General features: G+C 39.9%; 1 protein-coding gene across 2 annotated transcripts in view; it reads left to right on the top strand.

The window, feature by feature from the left end:
- The first annotated feature begins 3,497 nt into the window (after window positions 1-3,497).
- Window positions 3,498-11,886, top strand: part of DNAJC6 (DnaJ heat shock protein family (Hsp40) member C6) — a 91,479-nt gene continuing 83,090 nt past the window's right edge. Inside the window, exon 1 of one of the 2 annotated variants that reach the window (XM_074961583.1) lies at window positions 3,498-3,733. In XM_074961583.1, coding sequence (XP_074817684.1) covers window positions 3,712-3,733 — 22 coding nt within the window. In that variant the 5' untranslated portion in view covers window positions 3,498-3,711. The remainder of the gene's footprint in view (window positions 3,734-11,886) is intronic. The other variant, XM_074961585.1, reaches the window with a different exon arrangement.

The following is an 11,886-nucleotide window of genomic DNA, read 5'->3' as shown; positions in this document are numbered from 1 at the left end:
TTTTTGTTTGTTCAGTCGAACCAGATTTGTACAAGTCCTTGCTGTTTGTGGAATACCGTGGTTCAGCTTCCCTCCCCTGTGAATTCCATGTGTACAATCAAGCTGCATGAAAACCAAATATTTACTAATTTAGCTTTACTGCTTGTATTCTACTTAGTTCATTGTTCCTTTTGGCTATGATGTTTCTCAGAGCTGGGTCTTTGGGCCCCATGAGGTCTTCTCAGATTTGGGAGAACCGGAGATATACAGGAGATTCCAGTTACAGACAAAGTTTCTAGCCCATTTTCCTTTGCACATGTAAAGATATAAATTGAAAGGAAACTTCACTTTCATTTCTGCAGCTAGGAGCTGGAGGGAAAGCTTCAGTTCATAGCCTGATTCTCGAGGACAGTGAGTCAGTATTTAACAGGAGGTTTGGCAAAACCGGGAGATGTGACTTGTGTCTGTGGTGCTCTGTCCAAAGTTTCACTGGGAACTGAGTACATTGTGTAGGAGCAAAGAAAACAGAGAGAACAATTTAATGCTATTTGTATCACTCTGGGCTATTTGTTGAAGAACATGCCTGAAATTGTTCTTTATGTACATTGAAACCTGTAGTGGGCCTGAGTTAAACTTTTGATGAACAGTGAAAAATAAGCATAGGAATTGCAAAGGTCCCTGTTGCAGTATCTGATTCATCCTGGAGCATGAGGTGCTTGGGTTTATTTTTATCAGAATATTCAAAGTGTCTAATACTTAAAAGCAACCTCCTGTGTACAATGGCCTTTCGACAGGCGGGTCAAGGAGGAGAGCTCTGTGAAGCTGGGCTGTGCCAGGAGGACAAACAACTATACAACTACATTGACTTCTTAGTGTAGACTCCCAGCCTTAGGACAAAGAGTCAGGTAACCTCTGGCTGGGCCTGAGAGCACTTCAAGGGCCTCATCTTCAGAAATAACCCAAAGTACTTATATAGCGGCCTGGAGCAGACTAAGAAATGTACAGTAGGAAAAATGCTCGGTAGCATCATTTCCCTACCCCAGCCAATGCCAGGATCCTTCGCACTTTCCCTCTCTGTGTCCCTCTCAGTCCTTTCCCCTTGCTGCTTTCTCTGGTCTTGCCTATGCTAGATTATCTGGGGAAGTGTCCCAGGACTTCCTTACTGTCTGTGGGAGAGTTAGTGAAGAGAGGATGCTGGTGGTGTTACCATGGTGTCATCTCGCCCTGTTCAGAGCAGGTCTAGACGACATGATGGTAAAAAAGGCAGAGCCCTGTCCATTCAAGTGCTCCCACCAATGCTGGTGAGACTTCCCCTGCAAAAGTCTAGTGTAGACGCACAGCCTTTGTTTCCTTCACATGTGCTCTCAGCTTCCCACCTTCAGTATGGCTGCCCTATGCTTGGAACAAGCTCCTACTTCTCCAGCAAGTGCCCCTTCTTTTACATCCCACTCTACTCTGTTTGCAGAGTTGTCATAGCTGTGTTGATCCCAGGTGGGTGAGGTAATATCTTTTATTGGACCAATTTCTGATGAAGAGCCAACTTGCGAGTTTACACAGAGCGGAAGAGGAGTTCTGTGTTTCTTTCGCCAGAAGAAGTTGGTCCAATAGAAGATATCTCACCCACCTTATTGATCTGTAGATAATCTTGGATTAAGCAAGCTCCTTAGGGCTGGGAGTGAGATTCACTAAATTTGTAATTATTTATGGCCCCAGGAACAAACAGGGGTAGATTTTTCAGGTGCTTAAGTACTCACAATTGGGACCAGATTTTCAAAAGATTTTAGCACCCAGACGCTCCCACTCATACACTTCAGGCCTGATTTTCAACATAACTCAGTATCCAATGTGAAAATTTGACCCCTGACTTTGGTGCCTAAATGGGAGGTGAGGTCTTCTGAAACTCTGGTTCTTCAGGTCCTATATAAATACTGACGGGCCATATCTGAAAACCCCCCACATATAATGATGTACATTCCCTATCTAACCCTGGCAAATATACTGGGCCTTTGTTCTTTATGAATCATCATCTGGCTGGTGTATGTGTATCCTGTAATGGATGGACTCCAAATTTCTCAGCTGTGTGTCACAGGCCTGATACTGCCAAAAGGTAAAGAAGATTCCCCATGGTGCAAGCAAGAGTGGTTGTACTTTTGGAGCAGGTGATCCAGATTTTATATACTCTGCCACTGTACAGTTGCAAGTGGGCAGCATGAGTTACAATCACAAAGCCTTAGGTACCAGTATAGATAAACAGACATTTAAAAAAATAACTATGAAATGAATCTTAAAAAAAGAAAAAATCTATTCTCAAAACTGAATAAGAGTCTTCTAAAGTTTTATTTTGAAGAGTGCTTCCCAGTGATACTTCTAGGCTAATCTTAGTCAGAGTCCTACAAAATGTATTAGTTACTCATATGCTATTTAACTAAAGCTGGTTGTCACCACAAGGGACTGGGGAAAACGCAGGTTTTTTGAGGCTTCTGTTCAATAGATTGTGGGCTGTTCCATGACTTGTGGATTCCACTGCTGCTGCTTTCAGGAACAGTACCTGGATAAGCACTGCTACCACGCACCTTGAAGTGCTCTCCCCCCCCCCTTCACTGACTTTGTAATCTGGATGAATTGTTAGTGGGGCAGAAAATTGGGATGAAAATACATTTATTTTACAAATGGCTTCCTCATGCTCTGAGTCGGACAGTGTTGTGATGGCAGAATGAGGGCAAGATTATTCAGTGGTCAGGGTACTAGCCTGGGAGAGCTTGATTCAGCTCTCTTCTCTGTCGGAGACTTTCTGTGTGCCATTGTGCAAGTGCCTTAGTGTCTCTGCCTCAGTTCTGTACAATGGGGATAATAGCACTTCCTTATCTCCCAAGGGTGTTGGTGAGGGGGGATAAATACATTAAAGATGTGAGCTGCTCAGATACTGTGGTAATAAGGGCCAGATAAGCACCTTTAAGGATAGGTAAAACTATCACTGGAACTAGTTTGAAAACATCCATGCTTAGAAGAAACAGAATGCATAGCTCATAATCCTGCTGCAGCCATAGGTGCACTGTGATCAGGATGATGGGATGAATAGTAATCAAGTTATACTAATAATTAGCTAGGGCATTTATAGATCCACAAAACATGGGTCATGCTTCAAGTCCACCACAATATACTCTCCTTTACTCCATAATATTTTTTTGGATTTACACTGATTGTTTAATGCAAGAAGGGATTAGAATTGTTATGATCTGTAGACACAAGTGTATTCTCCAGGGGAATGACAAAACAGAGAAATGAATGTATCTGTATTTCTAATCCATCTCACTTGTTGATTAGATGCCTTCTGATTTCAAGGTTCTCCTCAAAGAACACCTTTTGGATGCTGTTTTGCCTACATGCTCCTTTATCACTGATTTTTTCCAAAGGATTTAGATTTTTTTTTTAAATGAAACTTGATTCAGAATTGAATTAAGGGAAAATCCTTTGACTCCAGATCCAACTCCATGCCACGTTTTAGAAAATGTGTTATGTCTGCTTACATACTCATCCTTCCCTGATTCTGTGTAATTCTAACTATAACCCAATACCATACACAGTTGCATACAATTATCACACATCAGTGCCCTGGCTTGATGGACGTAGCCTCCATGACCTATGACTGGCCGTGAATGACAAATCAAAAGTCAGCATTTCGCAAATCAGCTGGGCTTCCTGCTGATCTGCAGCAAGAGGAGGAAGAAGAGAATGAAAGAATCTGAAAATAAAGGTAAGAAAAAACCATAAAGGGAATTGTGTACAATAGATGAAAAATGAGATGTTGCATAATTAAATAAGTGGGACCATTTACACTATATTCTGCTGAGTAACCATTTTAAAAATGCATCCTGCATCTTTGATGCAAAGATCCTAGTGAAAAAAAGAAATGCAGTTATATAATATGCTGAGGGAAAGATTTTGCATCAACATCTGCTTCTGATTTCAATATATCACATATTACCATTTGATGGCAAGTTAAGATGCTGAATTTAGCAAGTGCATAGCTGAATATTTAGCATTTGAATAACTGAAAAAACATCCTCTTTTCCACATATCTAGCTAATTATATATAGACCATTAAAGCTTTGTTTGACTACCTAAATGTATATTTAATATTATGTCATCATCTGAGCATATTACCTTCAATAGAGAAAAATAATGTGATGTTTCCAGGTTAAAATAATAACTGCATGGTGTGATTAGCAGCCGAGTGCATCTCGGCTTCTGAGGGAAAGATTAACCAGGTATATGTTTAAGAATAAAATATTTAATATAAAGAAATACAGGCATATGTATTTTCAGGACATATGGTCGAACTGACCTTAATAGCTAGAAAATTTTGAAAATTGTATTTCAGTTCAGAAAAGACTTTATCACTTTCAGTTAAATGTAGTTTGCTTTGACCTTATTAAGACAGATGCAAACAAGACTGCTCTGAGAGGTGAAGGCAGAAACAAATAATCACAGAATGTCAGGTATGTTTCTGAGGCTGTGAATTAAATACCATTTCGAAGGTACATATTCCGTACTGTAGTGTTTCTACGTTCCTCAGGCTTTAAAACATGAAATGTTTTACTTCCTGATATATTCTTGCCCTATATTGCTGTCCATATTTTGGATACTATGGGAATGAAAAAGGCCTGCAGCACTAGAAAATTGAACCCTGTATTCAGATATTGAATTTGGATTAGGGCCTCCATCTTCTAACATCCCCTAAACTGAGGGTTTTCTCTGAGTCACACCATCATTCAAGGGGGAAAAAAATCAAGTAATTTAGATGGTACACACAGCATTAAGACAACACAGGCTGTGCTATATTTAGTCAGCTGTGACAGACCCTGCTTGTTTGTAGCCCCAGAAATGTTAACAGCTGATACATGCAGTATTTTTGAGCTCTGTCTTTTAAGGAGGAATCAAATTTTGCCCTTGAGTACTGTTTTTTACTGCATGTCGTTGGCAGTGTAAGCTCAAACGTTCAATTGCTGACTGAACGAATTTGTTTCACATACGGCTTTACCCTGGTGCAGAGTAATCCTGGATGTAGCCATATAGCATAGGCCCCAAACCTGTTCTGTTTCCTGCTGTAGTTTTTATTCCCACCCCCACCCCAATCTCTTTGACAGAGTTGTGTATTTTTTTTATAAGAATTTTCTAAAACTGCTTCTACTTGGATGAGCAACATAACAGGAAACGGTTGTCAAAGTCCATATACTTTGATGGTGGCGAGAGCGTAGCTTTGAAATGCCCTGTAAAGGGGATTTTTGGATCAACATTAAACAAACCAATCCTACACTTTCAGAGGATATAAATAAATGACGGTGCTTTCAATCTAATATCTAATACACACTCAGGATTCTGTATAGGTCACTGTAGGTCTGTTTACATTTCAATTATCAGTGTTAGAGCCTGTGTACTGTAGATAAGGACATAATATCAACACGACTAATGAATAGAGAATCTGGAAAGTGATTACTGTTCTTGAGCCAATATGCTTTGGAAGCATTCAGAAATGTATTAACTAACGCTAAGGTATTGTGAGAATCTATTCTTCGTTGTGTGTCACACACCTGTTAACGCTAAGGCACAGAGAGGAGAATAAACCTCTATAAACATGCACAATATATTCTATAAACCACAATTGTAACACTACCAGATAAATAGGGTGCCATAATTTCCATTCACTTTAAAAATCAGATGTAATGAGATACTGATACACCTTGGTATTGATGGATAAGCAGCTGTGTAAAGCCACTTACATGAAAATATTACTTTATAAACTCTAATTATTTGTATTACAATAGCATGTTAAGGCCTCAGCAGACACTGGAGCCTCGTTGTGCTAGGCTCTGTACATACTCATAGTGAGACACAGTCCCTGTCCTGAAGAGCTTGCAAACTTCATAGACAAAAAAATACAAAGGGTGGGAGAGGAGATGCACTCCCTGTGTTGTAGTTGGGGCACAGACACAGAGAGGTTAAGGGAGTTGCACAAGGTCGTACAGGAAGGCTGTGACAAAGTTAGGAATTAGACCCAGATCTCCTGAAACTGGTTTTCAATTAGAAATTGAGGTTTTGGTTAAAATAATGTCTGCAATCCATGGGATTTTTTTTCAATCAAAAAAACAGAATGCCCAGAAATCAAAAAAACTTTTGGCTGAATGTTTTTATTATTATTATTATTTATTATTTGAATTTTGTTTTTCTGTGGAAATTTGTTTTTCTGTGGAAAATTTAGATAAATTTTTTTTTTCTGTTTTAGAAACATTTTGCACAATAAATTTTTTTTCCAGACAGCCCTGTTCCTGAGTCCCAATCCAATGGCATAAGCAGACCATCCTGCCCCATAAGGAACCCTGGAGGTGTGCCAATAATATAGGTAGAAATTATTTTTTAAAATAGAAATTTCATTAACTTTAATTCAGAATGTCCACAGTTACCATTCTTGGAGCTGTGGGAACCTTAAAAATATGTCCCCCTACAGTAGGCACCATTAACAACTCATTCACCACTCCACACTGAGTACCACAGCATCTTTTCATTTAAATTACTGCAGGGCTTGAGGAGGTGAATGTTAAGATTTTAATGGCAGAGCATTACCCCACTTCTGGGTAAAGTTCATCTGACTCTAGCAACAACAAGCTGCAACAGAGGGAATTCCCTAAGTGATCTTACCCTCTAACTCTAGTCCAGGAGAGTTGTGCTTTGACTCTTGGCCTCCCTGTTAATACGTGTATGTGGCTGTGATTCCTTGAACATGTGCTGGAGATTTAGCAACATCCTGGAGATGAGGGGACACAGAGGTAGGAGGGAACTGTTTGAGGCCAAATATGTTTGTTTAAATAGAAGGTCTGAAAACCTACAGCTGGTCCCTGTTTTGCTATTAGCTAAGATAGGGTCACATGACCTTTATCAGAAAAGAGACCCCCTCAGATGATGGTAACTAATGTTGCTGAAATTTTAAGGCAAGGTCACTTTTAAAGCATATAATAAGTCAGGTAATTTGGTATATAGGGCAGGAGACCATCTTTTTTACACCCTAATCCCATGGGCTTTCTTGTAGTAGAAAAATTAAGCATGTGCATAAATATTTGCATGATTGAGGGCTTAGATTGCAAACTCTATGTTCATGGTCATTTAAAGACTGTCTCAGCTAGAGTTGTGCGAACTAGACCCCTCAAAGTTAACTTTCAGGATTGATCTGAGTGATTGTAAATTAAATGTTTCTTATCCCAACTGGTAGCAAAGAACCTGAAGTGTGTTTATCTGGAGAACTGGATTTTCTGAGAGATTCAAGCCTTTTCCTCAGCCCTGTTCTTCACCACTATTAGTCACACTTTCAGGGAGAGGCAAAGTCAAATCCTGTGGCTCAACAAAATTTTTGCTGATTCACTTAACCAGGTGCAGAAGGCAGATGTGACTTCACATCTCTATGAGAAGCAAATCCCTTCTGCTGGACAAAGCCTGCTTTCATTGAAATGTTCTTGAAGTTCTTTTTGTTGTACAACATCAAAATACATCTCAGGAATGCAAGCCAAGACACGTCACAGGGCAGACTCCAAATCTTTGTAATCCACAAAAGAATCATTTAAACACCAACAGTGAGCTCAGTGGTGAACAAAACAGAAGATGACGTGGGTCCTGATTTTCATTTACACTAAGGTCTCTGTACTCCACTTGCCCAGTGTAGAGGGGCCTCTAAGTGTGCACAAATGACATTTGCACCCATCTGAATGCCCCTTACACTACCACAGGGGGATAAAGGGGCCTCAGAGTACATCTGCACTGCAAATGAAAGTATGATTGCAGTGCAGGTAGGCATACCTGTATTAGCTTTAATCTAGCTAGCACTGGTAACAGTGATAGTGAGAATGAGGCAGAGTGGACTACTACCTACTCCAATACCAGTTCACTGAGAACTCTGGCTATGTATTTGGATTGCTGACTCATGCTGGGATCCATGGTACTGCAACTTCACTACTATGGTTACCTGCGCTAGCTAGACTAAAACTAGCACAAATGCCCTACAATTACACCTTAATTTGCGGTGAAGGCATACCCTCTTTGTGACTGTGGCTCAGGCCCGGGGTCCCTGCACCAGTGAATTTACAAATCATGAGGGTTCATCTTGCGATGCCAAAAGTTGTTCCCATTCCAATGAGCAAAAATGTTTCTTCTTTGGATTTGCACATGAGTTGTTCTTCCATAGCTACATGCTACTCTGTATTTTGATGGCAACAGATTGGGAGAGGGCACAACCTAAACAGCAGCATGGGCTGTAGAGGTGAATAACTACTTTGGAGATAGTGGAGAGATGAGTGACAATTTTGAACCTCCGAATTCCATCCACTAGAGCAGATGCATGGCATGTTTAGGAGTGCTGCAGATCTGGGGTAGGGACCATCTTTGTTCTGCGTTTGTACAGCATGCTGCACAAGGGGGCCCTGGGCACTGCCTCAGTAAGCACTAGGGATATATAATAATAACAGGATGGGATCCTACAAGGGAGCAGAGAAACTTTCATGAAGAAAACAGTGATAGGGTGAGTTACTACAGATGGCAAATCTTTAAATGTTTGGCTCAGCTACAGTCAACTATAGCTCATGGGCCAGACCTCACGTGTGGACTTATTCAAGGAAAACTGTCAGTTTAGAAATCATATTGAGGGAAATCTATGGCATTTTTCTTACTTGCGTTAGCATCTAAGGCCCCACAGTCCTGTAAGCTGATCCCCTCTCAGGAGACCCAGGCACCTGCACAGAGCCTCACTGAAATCAAGTATCAGGGGGTAGCCGTGTTAGTCTGTATCCACAAAAACAACAAGGAGTCCGGTGGCACCTTAAAGACTAACAGATTTATTTGGGCATAAGCTTTTATGGGTAAAAAATCCCACTTCTTGAGGAAAAAGTGGGTTTTTTACCCACAAAAGCCTATGCCCAAATAAATCTGTTAGTCATTAAGGTGCCACTGGATTCCTCGTTGTTTTACTGAAATCAGTGAGGCTTCATGTAGGCACAGGGATCCACCTTCACAAATAATCCCCCAGGATTAGCACCTCAGCCTGTGAAAACAGAACTGTTTACAAAGGAATTTTAAAGTTTTGCTTTGCTCTTTTTACTGGGAATGTAGATTGTTTCCTTTGCATTTCACTCAGGTTGGAAAATGAAAATAGACAAGTTCGTTTTGCTTTGATTTTCCTTTTCTATGGCACTGCAGCAAAGGGGGTTTTGTACACCCTGCAGGGAAACATTTAAAACCAACTAAATGAAAAAAAAAAACATTTCACTGAAATAGGGTTTTTTAAAAAGCAATGGAAGCTTTTGACCTTTAGGTTTTCCAAAACCTTGATTTCACACAACCTAAACATGGAGCCTAAGTTGATCTGAAGATGCCCCTTCGAATGTGGCCTGCATGCTGGAGGGAGCGTCAGTGGCTCTAAGAACTTGCTCCTTCCGCACCCCTGGGAGTTTAAGACATGAGGAATATAAACAGCTTCTTCACATGTGTTCCTTCCCTGTATGAAGCAAAAGGGAGAGCGTGGAAAGAGAGATGAAACAAAAAGGGGGAGGAAGAAAGTGTCAGAAGAAAGACAAAGTAGAGGAAAAGGAATTTTTACTAAGAAAGATGTAGCCTGATAGATATGTATAGGTACATTTGTAACACAACTAATGAATTCATTGCCATTGCCTTCCAGCCCCGTTGCTGGTTACTACTTCTACTTTTCTTTTTTTTCTAATGCTCCTAGTCGTGTTATTGCCTCTTCCCTGCTTCGTGCCTTTCTTTGGAGGTAAAGGAAATGTGCTTCTTGGGACAGTCACTATTAGACTTTTTGACCCATTTTTAGCCTGGATATTATCAGGTACCATCAATAACATTGGGGACAGTTCTGCAAGGTCAGCTAAGTGAATGAGGCAATGAAGCTGATGAAATGAAGGGGGAAAGAAGGACCCTCTCTTCGCCCCCTCATGTACAGCTTCACATAGTTATTGCAGACTTGTGGTTCAGTGGGTAGGACACCAGATTAGGAGACAGGAGACCTGGGTTGTGTTATCAGCTCTGCCACTGACCTGCTGTGCAACCTTAGGCAAGTCACTTCAACTCTTTATGCTTCTATTTTCCCTTTGACTCCTTGTCTGTTTTGACTGTAAGTCTTTGGGGGCATGGCATGTCTCTTACTGTGGATTTTATAGTGCCTAGCACTATAAGGTACTGATCTCAGTTGAGGCCTCTCGGTACCACCTCATCATACAAATAATGATAGGCTAGGTGCAATGTGGGTTAATATCAGCCATTGTCAACCGCCAGGGTGGTAGGATATAAAATGTGATGGAATAATAATCTGATGCAATATGGTGAATGCCATGTTACATTTCTCTAAATTTTCATTAAAACATTTTATACACTGAATTTTTCTCCTTGATTTCATCATAGCTAGTGGGGAGCAGATGGCCTGATTTCTCTTCACAGGTACTGAGTATTAAAGCTAATGAGAGCTGAAGGTTCCTAACACCTCTGAAAATCAGGTCATGAGGATTTTTGGACTCACAGTTCTGATTGTGTCAAATGACATTTGAACAAATATGCTCAGGGATCTCAAATATACCCTAAAGGAAATCTATTAGGTTTTTGGTTTTTAAGCTTTTCTTTAAAAAACAAATTACTTTTTTAAATAAAAAAAAATTGGGTTTTATTTATATTTAAATATTTTTCTCTTAACTGAACCAAAACTCTGTTTCAATTATTTTTGTGCCCTAAACTGAACATTACAGCAGCAGGAATTGCAATTATCCAGTGGTAACTTATTTGCTGTTATTTCTAAAAGGCAGTCTGATGTTTTTAATCTTTATTTTATCTAGTTGCACTGTTTCATTGAGAATGATCCCATTTTAAAAAGAAATTTAAGCACTGCAAAGTTATACTTCTAAGCAAAAACTGATTCCTAAACTCTTGCGTTGTTGATGTTGCTCTTTTAGGCACAACTGAAAAATCCTATAATGCAACATGCAGCTATAGACATTACTTATACACAAAATGGCTAATTAATCTTTGTGACTCACTGCTGCACAATATTGAGGCAAACAGCTGAGTAAGTTGAACTGGAATTTTCCAAAGCACTCCACATTGACCTGATTCTGCTCCTGTTAAAATCAATGGTAAAACTCCCACTGACTTTAATGGAAACACAATTAGGCCAACGGTGAGTGCTTCTAAAATTCTCACCCTTCACAAATCTAGCTGGTTAGTTAGGGGTGCTTTAAGATATACATTTTTCAGAAGTGCAAACAGGCACAAAGAGGTTAAGTGACGTGGCCAAGAAGTCACAGTCTGTAGAACAAAAATGCCTATTTTCTAATACTAAATCCTGTACTTAGACCAGCATTCCATACTTCCTCTCCAAAGTTTTAACAAGATTAAAATACAATGACTATAACCCTTCAAAATTCAGACAAGCAAACCCAATTAATGAGGTCTAATATCAAAACAAGGAAAGAAAGGGTTGGGAAGGAAGGCCATAATAATTATGGGGCCAACACTAGTCACACTACAAGACCTTGGATATAAGAATGCTGAGGAATTTTTTTTAGTTGGAAATGAGGAAGGAAGCTATGTCAAGGGGATAGTTCTGCATATGATAGAGCCTTCCATAGTGAAGATTAGACCTAATGATGGGTAGTGTCTGAGGGCAGATAACAATTGGGACAAGGCTCAAGGAGGCCTATAGGGAAAGAGAATTAGAAGAGTTTCAGATTCAGATGAATTGTTTTAAAAATTCTTAGTAGAGCTGGGCCAACTATTCAGCATGTGATTTTTGATTAAACTTGCCCTTTGCTCTTTTCATGACTCATTCTTGTTCAGACCTAGATTTTTACAAACTTGTTCAAAATT

Source organism: Natator depressus, chromosome 8, assembly GCF_965152275.1.
Source record: "Natator depressus isolate rNatDep1 chromosome 8, rNatDep2.hap1, whole genome shotgun sequence".
NCBI lineage: Eukaryota > Metazoa > Chordata > Testudines > Cheloniidae > Natator > Natator depressus.
Note: the sequence above shows the minus strand (reverse complement) of the source record. Positions and strands in the feature narration are given on the sequence as shown.